The sequence below is a fragment of the Alnus glutinosa genome, chromosome 11, assembly GCF_958979055.1.
Source record: "Alnus glutinosa chromosome 11, dhAlnGlut1.1, whole genome shotgun sequence".
Taxonomy (NCBI): Eukaryota; Viridiplantae; Streptophyta; class Magnoliopsida; order Fagales; family Betulaceae; genus Alnus; species Alnus glutinosa.
Window position 1 is genome coordinate 3,146,264 of NC_084896.1, and position 25,984 is coordinate 3,172,247.

The following is a 25,984-nucleotide window of genomic DNA, read 5'->3' on the forward strand; positions in this document are numbered from 1 at the left end:
AGTACCTAATTCGTATGGAGTGGACGCTTTACATGGATCTGAGATTTACCTGACAGGAGTGGATATATGAGGTGACCCTGCCTTAAAGAGGTTCCTCTTTATTTATATATATATATATATATATATATATATATATATATATATATATATATATATAGACACACACATACACTTAAAAGTGTGATGTTGAAAGTGCACTTAACATTTCTGATCCCGTGAAGGTATATATTGTCTTAATTAACCTAGTTTAGTATCTCTTTTAAAGCAGTGTCGGTGGCGTAACTTAAGCCAAAATTGATTGAAATTAATTACACCACATTATCATTATCACCATCACTTCCAACAGTCTTTGAAAAGAATATGCAACTACCTTTCCTTTGCTATTGCCATGTGATGGCGCTCCTAAGGTTTTCAGGGGATTTAATCAAGCATTTTCTAGGATACTTTCTTCACAAGGGCTCAACCTTTGATATCTAGGACCCTACAATAGGATTTTTATTATTAAGGTCGGTAGCTATATGATTAGGAACAGGGATTAGAAGGATAAACCCATGGCCCATAATGAAGTTGTTGGTTTGGTTTTGATTACCGTTTGAGAGTACACGTGTGCTTGTAAAATGATTGAGTCTCAAGACTCTCGTATTGAAAAGATATTAAAAATGTGAGTGGCATTTTAACGTGCTATATTTTTTTTTTTTTGACATGTTCACATAAGAGGTGAGAGGGGAGAGTTGAACTAGTGACCTCTGTTTCATGAGGCATGATCCTCAACTAATTGAGCTACCCCTTCGAGACTCTTTAACAATCACTTGATTGGTGCATCACTGGTACGTGGATATTCCACTATAAGATTTTTTATTTTTTATTTTTTTCTAAATCCACTATAAGAATTATATATACTTAATTATTCCCATAATGAGATATAGGGCGCCAAGTTGATCAAGCCAAAAAAGAGGAAAAATCGGAAAGAAAGAAAGAACGGAAAACTATATTTATAATTTTTGATCTTTCATTACTTTAGTAAATGATACTCAAATTTTAAAAAAGTGTCAATTTAGAGTATTCATATTTTATTTTCAACCACCCGTTAGAATTTTCCGTTAAATCTTATTAAAAATTTCAAAATATCCATATGTTTTTTTTTTTTTTTTAAAAAAAAAAATTATAAAAATTTTCAGAAACTCAAGTATGGGTATTTTTACAAATTTTATTAAATTTTGACCAACACTTATATCCTACCAATTTTTTTCTTTTTCTTTTCATAAAAAAATATGGATATTTTAGAAATTTTAACAGGATTTAACGAAAAATTCTAACGAATGGTTGAAATTGAAAAAAAATTGAAAGATGGATACTTTAAATTGATATTAGCTTTTAAAATTTTGAGTACCTTTTCAGAAAAGTGATGAAAGATCAAAAGTTATAAGTGAAGTTCTCAAAAAAAAATAAAAAAATAAAAAAATAAAAAAAAAAAATAAAAGAGGTTTACTTGACTTGAGGATCAAATTGATGCGATCAACACTTAGTCCAACACTACTCATTTTACCGGTAAACGTTTTTCCAAGTGCTTCTGCCGTGGCTCCGAAGCAATAATATCCGATATATAAAAAGAACATTAGAAAGTCTTGTTGGTGGTTAATTCCTCAAACTCATCATTTAAACTTAGGATCTTCTTGATGTCATCTTTATTTATATGTTGGATTACCACGTAATTTCATGAAACGTTTTTGGGGATCCTAATTAAGCTTTAATCACCAAGGTCACGTTTGGTAAATGGAAATAGCTTTAACCACGTACTAATTGTCTTCAAAATTTAAGCCTATCTAAAAAAGAAAATAATAATTATTTAATTAATATTTCAACAAGTGTCAAATTTGGAGAGTCTAGTTGGAAATTAGATGATTGCTTGAATAGTGAGAAATTCAAAGATTGGTAAAAGCAAGTAGGTAGAACCGTACGTAGAACTCTTTCGCCCTTCAACTCATTGAAGAAGAAAAAAAAAAACTCTCCTGCAAAACCTTCTAGTTCTCAATGATGGAGCTTCCCTCCTCTCGCACCACCCTTATGAACTTTTCTCTGCCTTTCTTTGGTTTTCTCTCTCTTTTCCTTTCAGTTTCAAGAGCTTGCTGCGCTCCCCCTTTTATTTATTTATTTATTATTATTATTATTTTTTTTTAAAGTTTGGATCGTAAGATCTATCGCAACCTCTCCATTCACACAAGTCATGTGCCTTTTCGATCTCCACCATTTTCGGCTACCTCTCCTTCCACCGACATTTTTTCGTTACAATGCGTGTATGCCATGCGCCTCCATGAAGCGTGTGGGTTATACGCACCACTGCCTCCTTTATTTCTCTAGGTAGATCTGACAGATATTTACCCCTGCTAATGGACGGAGCTGGGGGGTGGCCAGTAGGGGCCATGGCCCCCCCCAAGCTCATTTGAAAAAAAAAAAACGATGTTTATATGGTGATCATGAAGGATACAACATCAGGAATAATGGGTACTTAATTAGGCGATGATACTTCAGAAAAATATGGAATTAGAGGGAATTAATTAGCTGCAGCCTATATCTTGCGTGAAGCCACTAGATTACTCTTTGCTGCCGTTGGATTTTAATCCGATAAAGGTGAATGATGATCATGATTATTGTGCTAACTTTGGAGGTATGTATAATAGTGATATGGTACAGAAATTTTGGCCCATTTTTGCTATATAGAAATTTTGGCCTATTTTTGTTGTTAAAGTGTGAATGAATAAATCTTTTAGAACTTCTTTTATGTCGATTGGTTCTTTGTGAAACGGTTTATAATTTATGGAGAAATAGAAATGAATTAAAGTATGGGTGCAGGCCGAAAACAGAGGAGCAAATTTCTCAACATATTTTTTTGGAGGTTCGTTCTTGAATGCTGAGAATTAACTTGGGAAGCTGAAGATTAAAAAAAAAAAAAAAAACTTGAGAATATTAATTTTTGCAGGAGTTGGAATCTTATGAAGAAATTTTGAAATAATAGGCGGTTTAGCCACGCCGTGAAAAGCATCACTCCACCATATTGTGACTGATATTACCTGTTGAATGAAAGGAAATATTGTTTTGTGTCGTAGATGATGTAATGTTGAGTTGAGACGAAAAAAAAAAAAAAAAAAAAGGAAATGTATTGAAGATTTTTTTTTTTTTTTTTTCAAGCACATAAGAGACTCAATAAGGCGTTGAAAAAACTTGAAGATGAAGAGATACCAAACCTACCCAATATATTTTGTATTTATACTTTAACTACATATTTTAATTTATTTTTTGTTTGGCCCCCTCCCAACTAAATATCTAGCTCCATCCCTACCCCTGCTCGTCTAGCTGATCTCTTCCAGTGGAGTCTTTTGCTACAAATAAGATTCCATATCTAGATATGGACATCAAAATACACTAAATTTGTTGTCATCTGGCTCACAGTCCAAGGTGGGAACTCATTATTATTTACTTGTAGATATATCTATTGGCCTTCACAATCCATTTTGCAGTTAATTTGAAGCTAAATAATCTTTTGAGTACCATCCACGATACTTAAAATTTTTACCATGGGCCGCTACAACCAGCATCACTGGTAACATTCTCGCATCCTCCTTCCATCTTAAAGATCCTCTCCGAGGCTGTGAAATGGATTGCTGCATAGATAATGTTATTTTATTTGTCTTTAATTCGTTTTCTATAACTTTATTCTTTTTTAATTGTTCTGCTGTGTATATTTTTTACTCATCTATAAAATCAAATAAATAAATAAATAAAAAATTAGCTGCTTAAGTCGCACTCTATTAACCATAGATATAGGTTGAGAGACTTATCTCTCTCATGCGGGAGTCCTATATATATATATATAGTGTTATTAGGGGTATTATAATTTTTATTATATATATATATCTTACAAATTGACATGACAGTCCACGTGACAATTATGTGGATGATCACGTCATCCACCAAACAATTAAATTTGCCGGTCAAATTTTTTCATCCATGTTATATCATGTGATACTTATTTGAATTGTCACATAAATTTGTAAGAAAATTATAATAAAAACCGTCAAATCTATGGCATTTTCCTTATATATATAGTTCCTCACAGTTTCCACTACTTACGAGAATTATAGTCAAGACTGTCCTCGGTTGGACTATCTATTTCTTTCTACAAGTTCTCTCTTCAATTCCAACTTTTTTCCCCGCCACTTTCACTTTTCATGCTGCACGAAGAGCATTATTAAAGCATGTTGGGAGTGAACCGTGCATAAAAAGCAAGCTCAATTTGTTGGCTACTTTTTTTTTCCCCCTAACTAATCTGTGGTTACTTTACTTTCGGATTATCTTTAGTTAATATATGCTTATTAGCTCACGAGCTAGGTTAAACATGCAAAATTTATGGAGATTTTCAGATATAGTTGTATACAGTCTATGTTTTGATGTATACCAAGCACTATTTGTCAGGTACCTTCTTCTGTAACGCTAGCTAGGACGGTGCTTCTCTTTGATGGATCCGATCCAACCATCTTTAGGGTTTTATTTTTATTTTTGTTATTCTCCACTTTAGTTGGTGCAATAGGTGTTTTGTTGGTAGATTTGCTTCGACTTTATCACTTCAAACCGCTGGTTCGGGCGGCCACTCCAATTGGCCCGACCATTCATTTTACCCATTTTCAATAGTTTTTAGGTTTCTTTTTCCTGAAATGTGATTGTTATTTTGGGACTATTGTTAGATTGAACACTTGACCCTTCTTTGTTTGTTTATGTATGTTTGATGTAATATATATTCCCCTTACCCTTTTCCCTTTGTATTGAATAAAAATAATAATATTGCATACTTGATGAAGAAAATCATTATTGAGGCAGTTGCATTTGTTCTAGACAGGAAAATATATATATAAAAAAAAAACCTCAATTAATATTCAACTATATATTACTCTTTAATTAATTCTAAAATTAAAACCTCTAAAGTTACTCTTTAATTCCACATGCTTGCTTTCTTCGTGGGAAATGTGATGGACCCATCTAATAATAGGTAGGCGTGCAAAATAAAACCAAATAAAAGTGTTGTCTTTGACTATATACCTTCAACTCTTTTACAATTGTTGACCTTTTCTATTATTATCTTTCTTTCCTTTGTCAGCACTTCAAGTGCCTTACATCATGCCACCATATGGGCCCCGATGCTCCCAATTGACCATGTATTTCTCACCCAAGTACATTAAATAATCGAGGAAAGTCTCATTGTGATATTTTAAAAATGAAATAACTTTTAAAATTTTTATTAAAATTATGATTATTCACTATTAAATTTTGATCAAATTATGGTTGTAAAATCACGTTGTTTTTGAAATGACAAAAAAGTGACACATGAAACTCCTAAAATTACTCAAAGAATCGACAAAAATTTGCATGCTAAACAAGTATTTTTAAATAATTTTGTGAAAGATATTATGTTTGGGAGTGTGTTGGAAAAAAATAACGGTTTGAAAATGTACAAAAAAATTTACTTTTTTACGCCGCAGGCAATGCAATTGCAAGATCTCAACAAGAGATACATTTACGTTAAAATAAAAAAATTAAAAAAAAAAAAAAAAAAAAAAGAAGAGAAGAAAAAATGTGGTATGCATTATATTTTTTATTATTCAAAATCATTTCCCCTCTCAGAGAATGAATTTGGGATTTCCCTCTAAGGGTGGGTTAATTGGTTTCACTTGCTGTAAGAGAGAGAGGTGGAAAAGCTCGGGAAAAATATATATGATTGTGAAGTTCTCTCGTGTATATATATACACTCTTTTTCTTTTTGCCCCCACCAATCACCATAGCTTATAACTTCCCTTTTTTATATTCTCATATATTATTATTTTATATTTTCTTACATGTAGAATTTATATAAGATAAAATAGTTTGTCTCCATCAATGGAGAATAGAGATCATATACACAGGGGCCAGCTGGTGCTTGAAGGGGTATTAATTATTTTGACTTTCTTTAATTAACTCATATATGGGTTTCTAATTGTATATTATCAATCATATAAGTTGCTCGGAGGAGTGCTATTCTGACTTAACTCATTGGTTTATAATCATATATTCCTGTAGATAATCAGTCTCTTTCAAATAAGAGGAATTGTCTCTTAATTATTATGACAATATACTTGCCTTTTGAAGGTCAAATCAACGGATTGATCGAGATCAATCTCTTGTTATTAGGCTGTTCAAATAATATAAAAATTCAAACAACCTAAAAGAGAGGAATTGTGAGGCTTATTTGTTCCGTACAAATAGAGTCCACATTCTAATCTGTCCGGAACAGATAGACTCCACGTCCTCTTTCTCTTATATTGTCCAAATTTTTGTGGTATTTAAGTAACCTAATAACAGACAATCCTTATACTAAATCAGTTGTATGTTTGTGTTATATGATCTGGCTTTGCTTTTTGGCAGAATGCTTGAATGTTCTTCAATTCTGGGAGTCAAAAAATTATTTCATCTTTGTATGACTAATTTTATAAGATAAAAGTCGACTAACATTAGCCTTTTTCTAGTCTTAATCAGGTGTCCTATTCATATATATTATAGTTGGTAGTTTATCTAACCGACAAGTCGTCGTGAGCCCTTGTCATAAGCGGCTAGATCCTATCACACTTTGCCAGCTTCGATTTCGTAGAAATCAAGGAAAGGAATATTACCTTAATTAATTCACTGTTGAATAAACAGAAGAGTTCCCAGTTTGGCATCTTTCATGTAATGGCTCGGTGCTCCACTGCTCTTTTATCTTTACCATTAACTTTAGTGCTATTGAATAAGGTCATGCAATTATGCATCTAATAGACTAATATGGGCAGTTAATGTGAGAGGGCATGCCTCTCATCTCGAGGAGGTGTTTGGATCGATAGTCCGGACAATTAATTAAGAAGCCTACTTGTATTCTTTTGAACTGGTCGTATTGTATGTAATATGGGGAGCTTGTTACTCCCGATCCTCATCCGGTATATGTAATCTAAGCATGTCGTGGATGTGAGTTTTTTAATATAAAATGGGATGTGTTCTTTTAAATAATGACGGTATAAGTGTAAGTTTATTTTTGAATTAACAACCATTAACTAAATATTTTACACTTATGCTACATGGTTAACGCAAAGCTAATTATAAGATTATACCATATTAACGCAAGAATGAACTCCAAACACTTGAGTGTCCTACACCAATGATGTAAAATTTCAATTAAGTGGTCTGTTGTACGTGTCAATTGTAAAATTAATGATTTTTTATTTTTAAAGTACATCAACAAGAAATTACAACAAATAAAAACTTAAGACTGAACAATTCAACAAAGAGCTTCGAATTAACCTCATTAGTGGTAGTAAACAGAAATTAAAAGGAAATGTACCAAATAAATGACGCGGTTCTATATATTCTTGGTACAAAGACCAAGAAAAGTGGTCCCCAATTAAAGCGATTTGATAAGGCGCACCACAAATGGTGCAGCCTAGGGGCGGAAGAAGAGCCACAAACATTGAAAGGTCCAATAACCTAATCTATAGCCCAACAAAGAAATAATTGCAGTAGTATACTCAAAGATAAACCACTGTAGCAAAGAAGACACTCATGAGGGTCAAAACAAAACTTATGGTAGTGATAGCTTTAACAACCCGAAGAGAACTAGGGAAAGCAAAAAAAAGCTAAGGAACAACACATTGACTGCTGGCGGGGCTTCGGATGCTCATCCACGCGCCGACGATGGTTGCTAAAAAGAAGCAAATCACCACGGGAGTCCGGCGGTAGCTGTGAAAGGCGGAGGAAGCTATCACGATTGGCGTTGCGTTATCCACGCGTCGGCGCGTGTGAGACACGCACTCGCGAGTAAGATCTACTCGCAGGCATGTGAGGGACACGCTTTCGGCGCGTGGTGACTGGATGGGAAAGCAGCTAATCGATGGCAAAGAGGAGCGAAGGAAGCCTAGATCACAGTAGAGTGACGCGTGTTGTGGTGAAGCTTCCTGAAATTGACATATCTGATTTTGAAAAAATAAATCCAAGAACTTCAAGAAGGAGGTGGATTCAAGGCTGATGACAGCATGTAGAGGTTGAAATCGGACCATCTACGAAGAAGCCAGAGAAAATGTTGAACCAATATAAATTGCCAAGAGCGATAGATAAAACCTCTCAATAAGTTGTTTGAGCCTCAGAAGAGGCAAGAAAGGGAGGGAGAAGGATGAGAGGAGGGAAGTAAAGGGACGAGGGAAGGAGGGAGTGGATTTTACTATCTCCTTCTCGGCAGCCATGGGCCCATGGACATCAATTGAGGTGTGAGAGAATGGAGCGTTTTTGACGAAGGGAAGACTTGTCTCAATAGAACCTCATTTTTTAATTACTTAATTAATGAATTGCTTTTTAGTTAAATGTTGTTTTAAATGACCACTACAAAGCTTACGTACTAAAAAACTTCCTTTTACCAAAAAAAAAAACAAAAAACTTCCTGAATCATATATATATATATATATTTTTTTGTGGCATTTGGATACTGATTCAAGCCTTCAAGGAAGACTTCATTGAGGTAATGGTAATTACAGCGTGGCAAAACCATATATATATATATATATATATATATATTTTGGTGCAGGGAGTCCAAATTTATGCAAATAAATAAATACATAAATATATTCATTCTATGTGTGTGGGTGTTTATGTAAAATAAAAACACACAAATTTTAAACTTAATTTCATATTAAGCTTTAAATTACAATTAGATACAAAAGTTACATGTTTATATAATAATCTTTAAAAAGAACTTGCCTTAATTTTACAAAAAAAAAAAAATTAGTTTACTATAAACATGTACAAAAAGAAAAAAGAAAAAAGAAAAAAAAACTTGGCACCTACTTCAAATTATACTCTGTGTTGGTGTTCTGTTGTTGGGTTGTTTTTGTGTTTATTTCAACAGTTTGCTCTGTTCTTGTTTTAAACCTAGTCACTTATTTTGTCAGAATGGCGGACCTACTCCCAGATCAAGTATTTAGACCTGATGTCCACGCAGTAGGCATTATTTTGGTTGATTAGGTTTTTGGTTAGCAACTGTTTGTTGGAATTTGAGGCTAGTTTGGCTCAGTTTGGCTATACACCTTATTGTGGTGATGTTTGTAAACCTTTATAGTTGTGTGTTATGTACTCTTATCCTGATTAATGAAAGATTGATCTTTCCTTCAAAAAAAAAAAAAATTATACTCGGTGACAGTCTTTCATAAAATAAAATTTATCTATTATCTTTTGAAGTGAAATACTTGTCAATTTTTTTTTTCTCAATTTTTAACAATTTCTTTAGAAAGCTACATTTAAGAGTGAAAAAAAAAATCATCATTATTGAAGTCATAGTGTATAAAATTATATTTTTATAAAAACTGTAAAATTTTTAGGGTCTCTGCCCCCCAAAAGTTAAGGTAGGTCTTACAGAATTGATGGGCACCACGATCCAGACATGTGATTGTAATTTTCCAATTTGGAGGATAAATTTCTCTCTCTCTTTTTTTTTTTTTATTATATATATATTATAACTTTTAAGAGCTTTAGTGCACATTTTCAACACGTCTAGCAGTTGGAGGCTTGAAGCCCTTGACTTGCACCATATTTTTTCTATTTAATAATGGGCGCCCTAATAATAAAATTCAAACAGAAAATATAGTATTACGATTAAAAACAAATAAATAGCTGGAAATTGTACTCATAAAATAACCCAGTTCAATGTATCTTGAATAGAAATCTAAGAAAAGAGTCGTCCTCAAAGACGGTTGATGAAACAAACCATTGAAAACTGAAGAGCTTGCTTGCTGCTGCAACGGGAACAAGGTGACTTAGACACGGTGGCAAGATAAACGACGCCGTAAAAATTAGATTTGGATCCATTAAAAATAAGCTTTAAACCCAAAAAATTCAAAGAAAAAAAAGAACAGGGACACGTAACAGGGAAGACAAAGGCCACAGGAAAATTCAACCCCAGTTTTCTAATGATTATAGTATTGAATACCCATCTTTGTCAAAGATTCTTTGATAGCTTAAGAATAATATTTGGATTTAGGTTAAAAAAATAAAATAAAATAAAATAAAAAACACATTATTGAAACGATAATGAATAGCAATGCTGAGATCTCGTTTTCAAGTTGTTAAAAGGCCCCGTCGCATTAATATTTCTTGAAAATATATTTTTCCCTGCTTTCAAGCTTCAATAAACAGAGTCATGGCTTTCAACTGCCAAACGTACCGCAAAGTTTTTCACATGATATTTCCTTTTCTCAGATTTTTCACCTTTTTTATTTACTCAATCCCACCATTCCCACCCACAATACCGAACCGTAACAACCTCACAATCAACATCCAAAATAAATAAAATGTTTCCTATAATTTTTTTTTTACCGCACCCAAACCTAATCCATGTCGCATAACCTAAACCGGTGGAGTATGATATAGACCGTAATCTTTCATTGTTTTGTAGGGACATAAATTTTCTATAAACTGGTTTGTAGGGAATTTCATACAATTTATGTATAAGATTGACGTGTGTTCCTTGACATGTGAGAAGAACATGTTGTTTTAATAGCATGTGCTTTTCACATGCTTAAAAACCGGACACTAGGTTGTACAAAATTTGTCTATTTTATAATTAGAATATTAATTATGATTAAATTTATTATTTTTATAAATTTATAAATTAAAAAAATAATAATAAGTAAATCCATATGGGTAACGATAGAAAAACAATAATTACACAACTTGTATATAACAATTACTCATATGGAGTGGAGCCTACCACCACATGAGCCCACCCCATATGAGTGATGGTTGTGTAGGAATTGTGTAGGCGTTGTTTTAAAAGATACTCTTGGAGCTACCTGAATCCCTAGCAAGCTCGAAAGTCTTTGCCCTTCTTAGTTAAATATAGACAATTTATTAAAATATTAATTAAATAAATGTTCCTTAAATTCAATGATAAATTTTCATATTTATTGTACGGAGATAGACAAAAAATATATAAAAAAAGACATAAATTTATTACAAACTGATTTGTAGGAAACTCATAAAAATCAGCATTTGAAAGCGACATGTGTCATTTAAGTTATTTAAAAAGCATGCGAGAAACACATATAATTAAAAAATAGACAGAAATTTCCTACAAATCAGTTTATAAGAAATTTTGTACAACCTACATGTAAGATCGATACTTTCCTTCACATGTAAGAAACACATTTATTATAATAACATATGCTTCTCACATACTTTTTTTAATAGCATTAACAAAAAAAAAACGTGTACTTCTCAATCTTATATGTGGGTTGTATGAAATTTCTTACAAATCGATTTGTAAAATTTTTTTATCCTTAAAATAATGTATGCTTCTCACATGTAAGGAACATATATCACTATTAAAAGTTGATTTATATAAAATTTCTTACAAATTAATTTATGCAAAATTTGTGTCCATAAAATAATAAACTAAACATTTCTTTAACCGTGATAACTGCTCGTAATCACCTTAAAAGTAACATTATCTCATCCGAATAAAGCGACGTTAACGATTGTCCCAGAACCGCTTTTGCTTAGCACAATGATGGTCCCAAAAATAAAATCGGACGTTGCACATTCACCCGGAAGAAAAAGGCAATCAATCTAACGGTGATGAACCAAGGTACCTGATTAAAACGTACAACCCACGTGGCGCGAAGTTAGCTCGCTTTATATATCTCTCTTTATCACGTGACTCGACCGAGTTCACCTCAGCTTTCGGAACAAAAGCAAGGGTGAAATCGTAAATTCCCCCCTCCTTACCATAGCTCCGCATACAGAAACTTCAACGACGTTGACGCTCCATCAGATTTTCCAGGCGCTTTAGCACATTCACACAGAGAGGGAGAGAGACAGGGAGAGAGACAGAGAGAGAGGGAGAAACGGTTGGTGTTTGAAGCTTGGAACCGACTCTCTCTCTCGCACATTGTTTTCGGTTTTGTTTTTTTTGAGATCGTGGAGGGTGAGATTTCGCCGATTTTCACTGTTCCATCAAACTCCGTTCCGTTTTTCTTTTCCTTCCTTTTTCTCACAGTTTCTTTCATTTTCCAATTTTAACCGCTTTATTCCAGCGTAGAAGCTTCATCGTCTCTGATTTTCCCTCAAATTTGCGCTTCGAAGCTACGTCTTTGGATACTTATATTTGGTTTCCTCGTTCTTAGCAAGTCTGCTTAGCTCGGTGAAATTGTATACCTTATAGAAAAAGCTTTTGAAGATCTACTGACCACTTCTGATTTTCAATTCTTGCGAAGTTCGAAGCGTATGTTGGAGATTCGAGAGGTAACTCGTTCGGATTTGAAGGGGCGTTAAGTATTTTTATTGAAGGATTTTACCGTTGGATTTAAATGCACGAAATACGGGGGTTTATTTTATTTTTCTGAGCAATTCAGGGGTTTATATAAAAGCGTTAGAAATGCCTCTTCAGAATAATATAAATATATGCTAGTTTTTGAGGCGGGTTTGGATTTTTGTGTTGCAGGACAGCAGGAGCACGGAGTTCGAGGAAGAGAGAGTAGCAGAGGGTTCAGAGAGGAGGCGGAAACGGCGACGTCTGTGGGGGCTCAGCGAATAATATCTGGGAGCTGCATTTCCGAACGAATTGGATTTTGGAGCTGTTCTCTTCGCTAACGGTTTCCTGAAAAGGACAAACAAGCCAGAGGTAAACTTCACGGAGTAAAAATTGTTGTGCTTGTAAATGATTAATCAGAGAGAGATGGGTGGTAGGTTGGGGGACCAGTTTCTTTGAAACGTTCCAAACTTGGTTGGCCATTGGAAATTTATGTGAGATTCCGTTGCTTCGTCTTCAAGCGTAGTGGGTAGCCACTGCAGTAAGTTTTTCTGTTCTTACATGCCATTGAGCGTTGTTGAAGGAAAGAAAAAAAAAAGGGAAAAATAAAAACAGTTTAGAATCCACGTCTTTTCTTGTTTGGAATAAAGCTTGGAACCAAAGAATCAATCAAAGTGAGTTTAATCACAACAAATCCATCGCTAACTTTCTTTTCTCTATTTGTTGGGTGCTTGGATGATACTCATAATTTGCTTGTTTTTGCAAATATAAAATGTGTTTTTTTTTTAAAAAAAAAAATTCTTTTTTGGGTTGTTGGATAAAACGCATGGTCAGCTTGTTGGTGCTGATGTAACTTTTGTTAGTGTTTTTTTGTGTGGTTCCTTAGCCTTTTGAGGTTGGTTGGTTAACGCCCATGATTAGCTTCTTGTTGCAGCTAATGAAGGGCCTAATATATTTTAACAAGGGCCTAATATCCTTTTTATTTTGCAGATATAAAACCGTCTTGCATTTTTGAGAAGCAAAAGCAACTGAGAGTACTTAACCGCTAGCTCTCGTTTTTCCTCTTTGGGAGTTTTGGAATTATGGGTTTATATTGATTGAATTGGTTGTTGGATTTTGAAGAGCTGCTGGTAGAAACTGGAGAGTGAGAAAATGGGAGCTATAGGTGGGGAAGAGCTAATGAAGTGGGAGAAGATGCAGGCAATGAGTGGTCGTGAGGAGAAGATTCTTGTGCTGGTGAGGTTGAGGCCTTTGAGCGAGAAGGAGACTGCATCTAATGAAGTAGCAGACTGGGAATGCATCAATGACACCACAATTTTATACCGGAACACCTTGCGTGAGGGATCCACATTTCCAAGTACCTATACATTTGGTAAGGACATGTTCATCTATATCTTTACTTCGTTCACTGCAAATCTTTTTCAATGTTTGCTTGGTTAAATTGCCGGGGATCCACATTTCCATGCCTCGTGGTTAAAATTTGCTGGGGTTTAATTGAATTTGTAGATGGCTGGGAATTACATTGCAGTCATACTATTTGCCTAGAGATATTTTCACTACTCTCCTTAAATTCTAATGCTTGGCTACTTAGACCAAGATTACTTTCATGATTTCTCTAAGTACATGTTCATCTGACCATAAATTCCATTATAGGTTCAAGTGTTGAAACTAGTCTTAGATCTTTCCAATGCATCAAACTTCAAGATGGGTGTTCTGTCTTTGGGTTGGATTTTAAAGCAGTTTTCATTCAGCAGTTGTTTTAGTCAGAGTTCATATTTTCATAGGGTTGGTGTATGTTATCTCATATCTTTTTCTTTGGCCATGTTTGGGTGATAGACAGAGTATATCGAGGTGACTGTTCTACAAGGCAGGTGTATGAGGAAGGAGCCAAAGCAATTGCTCTTTCAGTTGTCAGTGGTATTAACTGTAAGTATAATTTGGTGTCAGGGCTGTTTGTTTTCTGTATGTCGCTTATTACTTAACAACAAATTAAATATTTCCACAATTTTGTATTTTCAGCAAGTATTTTTGCATATGGGCAAACAAGCAGTGGAAAGACATACACCATGGTTGGAATAACTGAGCATACAGTGGCAGATATATTTGATTATATACATAGGGTAATAAAAATTACAAACGTGTTATGTTTGTTCCATTAGAAGTTTTTATGCTTCACAAATATATTTGTTTGTGGACCTTGTTAACATAAATGTTGTTCATTATTTCAGCATGAAGAAAGAGCTTTTGTTTTGAAGTTCTCAGCCATTGAGATATACAATGAAGCTGTCAGAGACCTCCTTAGTGAAGATAATACTCCTCTTAGGCTGCTAGATGATCCTGAGGTGAATGTCAGTTTTCCTGTAAATTTGTCCTGGGTATATCACTGTATATGAATTGATCTTGTGATATCTCATTTGTCATCAGCGAGGGACTATCGTGGAGAAAGTCACAGAAGAAACTTTGAGGGACTGGAGCCATTTAAAGGAGCTCCTTTCCATCTGCGAAGGTAAAGCATTTTACAAAATCCTGCTGTTTTTTAATATTTTGTATCTCTATATAATTTCGTGTATAATTGCAGCTCAAAGACAGATAGGGGAGACCTTGCTGAATGAGAGAAGTTCCAGATCTCACCAAATTATCAAATTGGTTTGCCTCTCCTTCCTCTCATTAGAGCGTTCACTTTTTATATGCATTGTTCTAGAAATTTTAATGTAAATCTTCTTTGGGTATTGACTCTTGCAGACGATTGAAAGTTCTGCTCGTGAGTTCTTAGGCAAAGGCAATTCAACCACCCTTGCAGCAAGTGTGGTATATATAAATTTATTTTCTTTTCAATCTGTCGTTCAATGGATAAAACATTGCCAGTAGATTTATTAGAAGATTCTAATTCAATAAATTAAAATACAAAAAATAATTAGATTGATAAAAATTTTATGCCTGTGTTTGTTTGCAGAATTTTATAGATTTGGCAGGAAGCGAGCGTGCATCTCAAGCATTATCAGCTGGGGCAAGATTGAAAGAAGGTTGCCACATAAACCGTAGTTTACTTACTCTGGGAACCGTTATTCGCAAGCTAAGGTTGTCTAATTCTTCCTTAATAATATTCTTCTGCAAATTCGTTTCTCAACCTATGAATTTTTTAATCTATCATTACTTAAGGTTGTGGGTATGGCTATTTGTTGGTTACTGATAAGGGTTAATTATATTTTGTCCCCCCAAACTATCACCCCATTTGCACTTACACCCCTAAAATACGACTCATTGCAACTCGCTCTCCCAAACTATGGATGGAAAATGCGTCATGTGGTTGGCACGGGACATTGGAGCATTTTTTCTTGACAAACTACCTCCAATTGAATTGAAATGCACTGTTTAACATTTATTAACAAAAAATAAAAAAAGAAGGAATTTAATATATGGTTCTCAACTCTTTATCTTTCATGATGGCTGTGTAAAAAATATGGTTCTCTCCTCTTTTTCACGATGGCTGGGAAGGGATGTAGAGAAGACGGCAAGCTCAGGCGGAGGGGGTCATTGGTGTTGGGGAGGGGGTGGCCGCTGTTGTGGATGTGGCCACCCCCTATTGTGGAGGGGGTTTGCAAATTAGGGTTTTGTCATTTTTCCACCAATGTCATTGGTCTATCAAAGCTTTCAAAATCAGTGAGAGGCTTGACAAAGAAGATGAATTGGATTGAGGGAATCAGATTGCTGATAAAGGATATTACCCATAAAATGATCAATGAAATACGCAAATGGTGAAGAGCCTGCACTTGATTGACTGAAGATTTAATTAATGACTTTCAATTGCATTTGGGCATTTTGTGATTTACTACTTTTAAAATGGAGGTATTCTGAGGAACCAATATTATTTTATATCAAACCAACATGCTTTGTAATTTTGTCTTTTGACACTATCAAAATGATGATTTGATGCAGTAAGGGAAGACAGGGACACATCAATTACAGAGATTCTAAGCTGACACGCATACTGCAGCCTTGCTTGGGTGGCAATGCTAGAACTGCCATCATTTGCACTTTGAGTCCTGCACGAAGCCATGTTGAGCAAACAAGAAACACTCTTTTGTTTGCTTGTTGTGCAAAAGAAGTGACAACAAAAGCACAGGTCAATGTTGTCATGTCTGATAAGGCCTTGGTTAAGCATTTGCAGAAAGAGCTGGCTAGATTGGAGAGTGAGTTGAGAAGTCCCGCCCCTGCTTCATCAACTTCTGATTATGCTTCCCTGCTGAGAAAGAAAGATCTCCGGATTGAAAAGGTTCTGACTTGCTCTCTCTCTCTCTCCCTCTCTCTCTCTCACACACACACACACACAAATTTCCCCATAAATGCTGCCTAATTTCTTATGCTACTAACATTTACAGATTTTACTGTGTTTATGAGCCAAAAAAAAAAAAAGATATACCTTGTTTGGTTCGCCGCCTGTGTTGTTTGGAGGGAGGTTATTGAAAGCGTGTGATATATGATATGATTCTTAAGAAGCCAAGAAGGGTAGGAAATTAAAATTGTATGAAAAATGCCTAGTGATAAGACTATGAAGCTTTTCACGAAACAAAGTTCAACATACTTGCAATACCCTACACAACCTTAAACCAAAAAAAAAAAAAAACTTGTGCCTCTCATAAGACTGAACTGTGTTTCTAGGACTCAGTCACTCATCTAAGGCGTGGGTGTCTGTCTAGGCCATTCATTCATCTACAATACCAAACTCAGTACCTGTTTTTATGCTTGACCAGATTCCTTGATAACTCCGAGGTAAAATAAAGTGTGTTAGAAATCATATTGAATATAGATAAGTCACATTTTTCTTTCTGAAATTTCCACGTAGTAGCTGAAGAGAGTAAAGTACTCTCTAATGTTTTCATTTTTCTTTAGTTGAGTACATCTGATAGGTTTGTTTCCAGAAGTAGCTGCATCTGACTCCAACTGTGCCAATGCCAATGCTTTATCTCACACTTTCTGAAGTGTCTATTTAACATCATCCGGGAGGCTAACTAACCATATGATCTAAATTCAAACACTACCTAAAGTATTTTACACCAAGATTTTTCTGTAGAAGCTAACATATAACCAACTTATAGCATTGACACTAGGAAATGGTGGTGAAAGATACATATAAATTGTACTTATCAAAAAAGAAAGATACATATAAATTATAAAGAGCAAGCAGCTTGTTAGGTATTGGCTAATTGGTTATATGGTTTGTCTATCATGCAGATGGAGAAGGAGATTAGAGAGCTAACTAAGCAACGAGATCTTGCTGAATCTCGGGTTCAGGATTTGCTACGCATGGTCGGAGATGAACAGAATTCAAGACAAGTAAATAATTTCCTAGTTATCATACAGTTTCATTGCATCTTCAGAATGCTGTTCAAACTGCTAACTCTTGGTTTCTTCTCAATCAGGCCAGTATTAGTGATCATCATAAATCACAAGCGGGAGACCTGTCCGATGATGATTGTTCAGTGTCAGATTCATCGAGTGTGGCTGGTTCTTATTATCCGAATGGAGGTGCCAGAAAGTTCAACAATCCTCATTATTATGATGGAGACAGCAGGAGCAATCCTGTGGACCCCTCCTACCAGCTTCGAGATAACACTGAAGACCATTCTCTTTCCGATGATACCTCTTCACCACTGTCAATTGGAAAGAAATTTATTAGATCTGATTTTATCCAGAGTCAAGAGAAGACTGCAGTTGGAACTGCAGAAGATCCTGATGACTACTGCAAGGAAGTTAGATGTATCGAGATGGAAGAGTCAAGCAAGAACAAGAACTCTGAATCCCATGCCTTAAGAACTGGTGAAAATGAAGAAACACTGGCTTTGAGTGTGTCTGGGGATGTAAGTGGCCAGGAACTGATGTCGACTCCTGTGAATGGAAATAGAGAAGTAAGTCAAATCCAAAATGGTCTTGCATATGTTGCGTTGGAGCAGAAACTCCACAATATAAAAATGACTATTGATTCTATTTTCAGTTCTTACCCTGATAAACCATCTCCGCAGGCCATTGCAGCTGGTATGACAAGTGCTAGAGGCCTCAAGTTAACTAGGAGCTGGAGTTGTAGGGCAAATCTCATGACTGGTTCTTCTTTTCCTGAGACAGGAGAACAAATTGAGAGTACCCCGCCTAATGGATTGGAGAAAGGTTTCCCTGGAAGACCAGAAGAAGGTCTCAGAAGGAAGTTCCCTTTATTGACTTATGGTTCCAACAGTACGATCTTGTCAAGAAATGATTCTCAATCTTCTTCTGAAAGTGCTTCCATAGATGAGCTAAGATCACAGAGCATCAGAACTTCTGCGGAGGAAATTACTGGCATCCACACTTTTGTTGCAGGACTAAAGGAAATGGCCAAACTTGATTACGAGAAGCAACTTGTTGATGGTCAGGTAAGAAGATTCCTATTTGCTTGTATTTTGACTTTTTGGTGCTAATATTACTTTCTCATAAGAGATATGTTACATGTACATCTCGCATAAATCTATTTTTAAAATTAACCATTTGGGTCCTACATATCCAATAGTTGTTCTTCTCATAAATGTTATTTTTATTTTCATCTATAAGTGGTCATCTTATATTTTGCATACGCCATTTAGTTGTTCCTTGTGGCATATATCGGTGGTGTTAATGGATTCAAGAGAATGTGAAATTGAACATTACACATTTCTGTTATCCTTTTGGTATGTGTCACTTGGAAATCTATCGTACTTATGTCAATAAGGGGTGGGAAGAACTGAAGACTGTTGCTATGATGATACATGTCAAGAAGTACATGTAGGCTGGAGCACTTTTGTATAATGAATTATGTATTATACTCATTTACAGTAGCATGATATTGCAACTCATGTTACGCTTGTACAGTCTTGGCAAATGTTAATAGAATTGTAAATTGCAAATTTTAGTTACCTTGGGCAGGTTTGTCTCTCATGAATTTTGCTTCCTCCATTTTGTGTACAAATGCTAGGTTCAGGAAACAGGACAAACAGTTGATAAGTTTGGAAAGGCTGTGAAAGATGTAGGAGTTGATCCAATGTTTCCAGCACTGGAAGCTCCTTCAGATTGGCCTCTGGAATTTGAGAGGCAGCAGAAAATGATTCTTGAACTATGGAAAACTTGCAATGTGTCATTAGTCCACAGAACCTACTTCTTCCTGCTCTTCAAGGGTGATCCAACGGATTCCATTTACCTGGGGGTGGAGCTAAGGAGACTGTCTTTCCTCAAGAAAACATTTTCTAATGGAAGTCAGGCTGTGGAAGATGGTCGGACTCTCACACAGGCTTCAAGGTTCTCTGTCTCTCTCTCTGCCTCTCTCTCCCCTGTGTGCATAATCATCTTTCGAGAAGTTGCATCCTAATAATGTGTCTAAACTGGAGTATAAAATTCAGTATAGAACTGGCCAAGTGAGCTTTTTGCTTGCTATGTCTTTGAAAAAACCCAATGAGTCTAAATCTGAAAGTTTAGGATGAGAAAATTTTCTATGGATACCTATTTAACTTTCTTAATTAAATATTATTGAAGTTCCCAATTTTTCTTGGAACTTTTCCACCCTCCAATCAGAGGCTAAGTAGAAATTAAACTTCGTGTTCCTTGCAAGATAGATATTGCTCCACAATTGTTTTATGCGTATGAACTAACATGGTTGTGTGGAGAGACAGCATGAAGGCTCTTCGTCGTGAGAGAGAGATGCTGAGCAAGCTGATGCAGAAAAGGTTTTCAGAAGAAGAGAGAAAGAGACTTTACCAGAGGTGGGGTATTGCGTTGGACTCAAAGCGCCGGAGGCTACAGCTGGCCAACCAACTATGGAGCAACACCAACAATATGAATCTCATCATAGAGAGTGCTGCCATTATTGCAAAGCTTATCAGGTTTGTAGAGCAGGGGCGAGCCCTCAAAGAGATGTTTGGGCTTAGCTTCACACCTACACTTGCAAAGCGGCGATCCTTTAACTGGAAAAACAGCAAGGCATCCCTTCTGTAAGCTTGTTTTATGCCCCCCCCCACATACATGTACAATTGTAGAGGTGATTTGTTGAATTGGACTGCCCATATAGCATTCTTTTCACGATCGAGATTGAGGCAGATTGTCTATGATTGTAATAGCAACTCTAAAAATCTGGCTTTCTGGTTTTGGTGTATCTTTCATGAATATAATATGTGCTTGTCAATTTCTGGTGTCTGCAAAGTGACTTGATCACCTTCTCTCTCTCTCTCTCTCTCATTTTTTTTTTTGGCTTAAATGGCGCAACTAATTTGAGGATTAATTTCATGGTCTAGATTATATTTTAATGATCTAATGGTTTATATATTGTCACATGGTAAATATATTGCCACATCATTTCAAAATTTTAAATGATGTGACACAATATACAACGTTAGATGTAATAAAATAAAATCCATACCATAAAATGGATTATTTCCATTTTGCTTGAAATGTAGAAGAGGATCTTATTATGTCAAAAAATCAATTAACCAATCACACATTAATGAACCAATCAACCAATCGGATGGAAATTAATCCCCATTCCTTTCTAAAAATAATGGGCCAGCCATATGACCTAATTGCACAACAAAACATCTTGATTTCATAATTTCATCTTCTGATTTTAATTAACCTTTTCAAATATAGACCAGCAAAAATTTGAAGAATAAAATAGTAAGGAAAAAGAATTTTCTTAACATTGTTTGGAAGGAATCAAGATCTTCTAGATTTTCTAAGGTTAGTTTATTGTGAACTTTTTAAAATCTTAATTCTAATTTTTAGTCAAGCGGTTTGGATTTGTTATCTTAATTGTTATTAATTCATATATTACAAAGTTGTATGGTGAGATAATAAAATCTAAATGGTTAAGATAAGGTGCTGACGTGCCACTTTTTTAAATGACGTAGCCTAATATATATGTGCCAATGATGTGTAATATCTAAATGATTTGGACCTTTTAATGTGGCATGACTCATTTGTTATGCCACATGTATCAATCTTATTGGCTATTATGTGGACCCACGTCAGCATCTATTTTTTTTTTTTTTTTTTATTCAAATCATTGGACGGCATGGATCATTTTGGACAGTTTACAGGCTACAGCTGGCACAAGTGCAAACCACAAATCACAAGACCAAAAATGTAATCTTCCCAAAATTATAATTAAAAAACCCTAATTATAAAATTATGCTAACAAATCTAGAAACTCCTTTGGCGAATGGCTAAAGGGTCTGTGGATGTGGATAGAATTACTTAATGGGCCACAGGTTGTTTTCTTTGGATCTTAACCCATCGCATAGGAGGCCAATTGGGCCAATCACAGAACCAACAAAGACTCGTGGAAACGGTGTCGTTCTCGTATCACTGCCTTTGACAAACCCAACCTGAAGGGGAGCAAGCAGAGAGAACGAAGAGTCTAGAGAGAGAGAGAGAGAGATGAGCTTGACCTCAACAGCAGGGTACGTCGCTCGGAGAGCAGCGCAGAAGGAGAGGGTTCGGATCCTGTACAGGCAAGCTCTCAAGGACAAGCTCAACTGGGCCGTCCATCGCCACATCTTCTACCAAGATGTACTCACTCACCATCATGATCGTCATTCTTCACAATCTATTCCATTTCCAATCCGATCTCGTTGAAATCTCAGTTCGCCTCACTTTTGACCTTTTCAATTTGTGATTTTTCTCTGTTTCAGGCTTCAGAGCTCCGCGAGCGTTTTGACGCCAACAAACACGTGGTTCGTTCTCTTCAAATTTTTGCTTCTATTTGTCTGTACATAGTTTATTTTTGTACAAAAATTGATATGTTTAGCTCATAGTAGAGTAATGTAGTAGCATATTTGCTCCTTTTTTTTAAAAAAAAATAAAAATAAAAATAAAATTATATCTGAAAAGAAAGAAAAAAATCGCGGATAATCATATCATATTTCTCGGTCTTATGAAAAATTTGCTGCTTTTTAAATTTTTTCTAAAAAAAAAAGTTGGATGGGAGCTAGTCAAATGGTTGGGATGAGGATTTGTTTAATCTGATTTTTTAGCGTAAACGGAGATTTAAAAGATTCTGCATTTTACCAAAATCGGTAGTAGATTTCTCGTAGTTAGTTGGAGTGAATGATTATAGTCGTATTTTCATAGAGAAGGAACTCTGGGTGAACGGCGTGTGTGAAGGTATTTCTGTGACATAGTTATATTCTGTACTTGTGTTTTTAAAATAAATGGTGATTTAAGATGATATCTGAGCTAAGGTCCGGAGCTCAAATTTTGAGTCCACAGTTTACCCAATTTTCAATTAAAATTCCCTACATGTTTTCTTGGAAAACACATGAGAGACAGTGTAAAAGTATTAATTAAATAATGAAATTTATCATTTCTTATTAATTTAAGCTTTTGGGATAAGTGGGTGATTTAATGGTACTCATGGTTAATACCTGAGTTTTGTTGTTCAAATTTAGTACAAATATTTTAAAAAGCTAATAAATAATAATAAGCAGGCATGCTTGGCCGACTGCAATTGCTGCTTATTGTAATCGGTTTGACGATATCTTAACCATGCCTGAATTATAAACCTATTTGTGTATGTATAAAGTCCATGTCCTTTGACTGACTGTAAATACCGAAGTGAGAAGCTCATTCCTAGTTCAAGGCTTGCGATAATGTTACTTGATTGTTATGAAAGAATGAAATGGCAAAATGCTATTAGAATCAAAACTATATGATGTGCTGTTTCCGTTTCCTGCAGGTGTTTATAAAACAGTGATGTGAGCTGGGCAATATATCTCTTGCTCACAGTTCATATATTATTCATATTTAGTTTCATATTTCCCTTGCTTAATTCTCCAGAGTCCAGATCCTGCAGTTGTTTTCATATGACTATAGAACATGTAGACCAGAACAGAAGTTCGCATGATATGATAATCTATAGTATGTGAAGAACTGGTCTGCTGAGTTTAAGAAGCCGTATAAGTGATGCAAGTTTTAATAATGGTACTAATATGATGTTGCTGCTGCTGCTGATGATGATTCCCTTAATGTACTCGAATATTGGGAGTTCACAGCACATCTTTGTCACTTAACTCTGTTCCTTTTGTTGCTTCTATGTTGTTTTATTTTATTTCAGTGGTGGATTTGCAGGAAGACCCTGACACAATTGATAGACTGATAGCTGATGGTGAAGCTAGCTACAATAAGTGGCGGCACCCTGATCCTTATATTGGTAAGCAGTATGGTGGAAGCCCCAGAATCTAAAATCTCGTTTAGGCTGCAGTTTGTTGGTGTCTGATTCAGAAATTAGGATTAAAAATACAGGAACTTGTACTTCATCACCTCAGTGAGAAATTTTGAGTGTTTATTGGTGGCATGTTGACCATATTCCAAAAGGTCTTGAAATTATGGGCAAAGAGAGAAATTCCATCCACTCTATTTTTTTTGGATCTTAACATGTATATCAAGTTTATGGTAGCTTGTAAAATTTGGAGTTCATAAAATTCTTGGCACATTAGACAAATTTGTATGCATTGACTTGAGGATGAAGGCTTTTTGAATATGTATTAAATTCTGTTAGGTTATCTTCATACGAGGAATGCTAGACATCCAAACATTTTTTTTTTTTTTCAGAATTTGGTTCCAACCTGATGTGTTACAATCCCATGAGATCTATTATTTTGGGAAATGTGCCACAATTTCATAGGATTGTGACACATCAGGTTGGAAACAAATTCTGGAAGAAAGTGTTAGGATCTCAAGCACTTCTCTTTTCAGATTATGTTGATGTTGCTCTTATTATTGTCATATGGACTTAAGATGATTTATGTGATTCTCAGAATATGTCATAAATTATGCCTATCTTTTTAGTTTTAAGTCTACCTATGCAGTTTGAAGCTCACTTATTCCTATCATCATATGTATATTTTTTTTTTCCCTTCGTTTTGTGCAGTTCCTTGGGCTCCTGGTGGTTCCAAGTTCACTCGAAACCCAATTCCACCATCTGGGGTAAGTCATTATGATAGTTCATTATTTGGCTTATCAAATTTGTTTTCCTTCCTCTTTTAACTAGTTTACTTCTTCATTTCCATGGACATATATGGATGTGGAATAACTTATTCCCAGTTACCATTTCATGTAAATGGGAGAATTAGGAATATATGGAAATGGATAGGTAATCTTAAACTTGGTCATTCGTCTAAAAAAAAAAAAAAAATTAAACTTGGTCATCACCTTTTTTCCCCCCTGAAAAATATCAATTTTATCTTTTAATTATGTTGATTGTGTAACTGTGGGCCTATAGGATTTTTTTTTTTGGTACTTGGAACTGGAAGAATTCTAACATATGAGCGTTCCACCTATTCCTCTTACATGGCATTCCAAAACTGGAATTTATAATGCCAGAAGGTATGAAAAAGAAAGAGGGAACTTCAATATGTTCAAGAAAAGGGTTGTGTTTTCATGTATTGGTTTGCCCATGTATTTTTATGTTCCATTATCCTCTCAGGTTGTGAAGTGTAAGTGTTTGTATTGTAGATTGGCGGATTTTTCAGTGCAATCAGGAGGCTCTAGAATTCACCATACTTTCAAGTTAATGTGATTTACATTTGTTCGACACGGTTGTGATATTTTGTCGTTCATGCAGATTGAGATAGTGTACAACTATGGTCGAGAAGATAATGACTGAACCTTCTTCCTTTTTATGGCAATGAATAAAGGTTAGTCATATGATTAGTTGCTTTACATGTGATACATGCTGCTCTTTTTTTGTAAGTTTAGATTTGAGATTGCAGCTTATATCAACTTTTTAAACGTCCAAATTGTGTTGATAGACTTTTTTTTTAGTACAACTGCATAAATCATTGCAACAGGTTTGAATAAATATGAGATAGAGAGCAATGGAATTTTAGGTCAATTTAGATTTTGGTTCTTTGTGATTGATGTTCCTGATTTGTTGGGAAAATATTATCTAAGATATCGCCGCGTCTTGTTGGTCATTACCCTCAAGAATTTATTTTTAGCAAAGTGTTCCCTTTTGACACGCACAGACAAACCCTAGCTAGTACTGCCGATGGTGATCAAATGGAAGACTTGGTCTCTCTCTCTCTCTCTCTCTCTCTCTCTCATTTGTGTAAGATTTCGTTTTGATATATATATTTTTTATTTTGTTACTGTTGCAGATTGAGAAGATCAATGACTGATGATGATGATCAAGGCTGGTGGTGTCTTTGATGTGTTTCTTGTGTGATGCCAGATGGTGGCTTTGAACTATGAATGCTTTTGAGATATGTTCAGTTGCTCATTAATGTGTACTTGGTTTTCCCTTGAAATGGGTCATTGAAAGAACCAAAGTGTTAGCTTAACATGCTACATAATTGCAACTTCAGCATAACTTGTTTAATGAACAACTCTATTCATTCCGTCCCTGATCCCTCCCCCCTTCCCTGCATTTTTCACAGCCTGCAATGGACAACTTTTTTTTTTTTTTTTTTTTTTTTGAACAAATAGCACAGTGCCATCTTCATTACTAAGAAACCGCCCCAAAGGGTATACAATCAGGACGACTATTACAGAGAAAAACAGGTACCCAAATACAAGCTACTAATGCCCAAAGGCGAAGAACAGAGCACGAAGGCCATCGGAGTGATTAGAGAAAAAGATTCTCTATCC

At 35.2% G+C, this 25,984-nt stretch overlaps 2 protein-coding genes across 5 annotated transcripts; both read left to right on the forward strand.

Annotated features, from left to right (window-relative positions):
* Positions 1-11,836: 11,836 nt before the first annotated feature.
* On the forward strand, positions 11,837-20,525 carry LOC133881557 (kinesin-like protein KIN-7E). 4 transcript variants are annotated; one of them, XM_062320503.1, is made up of 16 exons: positions 11,837-12,339; positions 12,547-12,718; positions 13,337-13,380; positions 13,469-13,718; positions 14,183-14,272; positions 14,366-14,466; positions 14,575-14,688; positions 14,771-14,852; positions 14,925-14,992; positions 15,089-15,154; positions 15,300-15,424; positions 16,283-16,619; positions 17,579-17,680; positions 17,767-18,750; positions 19,332-19,645; positions 20,017-20,525. In XM_062320503.1, exons 4-16 carry the CDS (start codon positions 13,499-13,501, stop codon positions 20,336-20,338), a joined length of 2,925 nt encoding a protein of 974 aa, XP_062176487.1. In that variant the 5' UTR covers positions 11,837-12,339; positions 12,547-12,718; positions 13,337-13,380; positions 13,469-13,498; the 3' UTR covers positions 20,339-20,525. The 4 variants fall into 4 exon arrangements, with proteins under 4 accessions (XP_062176487.1, XP_062176485.1, XP_062176486.1 ...); XM_062320501.1 differs by having other exon boundaries at positions 11,838-12,022; positions 12,132-12,339; positions 13,337-13,718; XM_062320505.1 differs by having other exon boundaries at positions 11,851-12,339; positions 13,337-13,718; positions 17,767-18,252; positions 18,367-18,750; positions 19,326-19,645.
* Positions 20,526-21,699: 1,174 nt separating this feature from the next.
* Positions 21,700-25,734, forward strand: LOC133880848 (NADH dehydrogenase [ubiquinone] 1 beta subcomplex subunit 9). The gene is made up of 6 exons (XM_062319810.1): positions 21,700-21,907; positions 22,030-22,071; positions 23,465-23,546; positions 24,267-24,322; positions 24,960-25,032; positions 25,495-25,734. The coding sequence occupies exons 1-5, from the start codon at positions 21,776-21,778 to the stop codon at positions 24,999-25,001; spliced, it is 354 nt and encodes a 117-aa protein (XP_062175794.1). The 5' UTR covers positions 21,700-21,775; the 3' UTR covers positions 25,002-25,032; positions 25,495-25,734.
* The last annotated feature ends 250 nt before the right edge of the window (positions 25,735-25,984 follow it).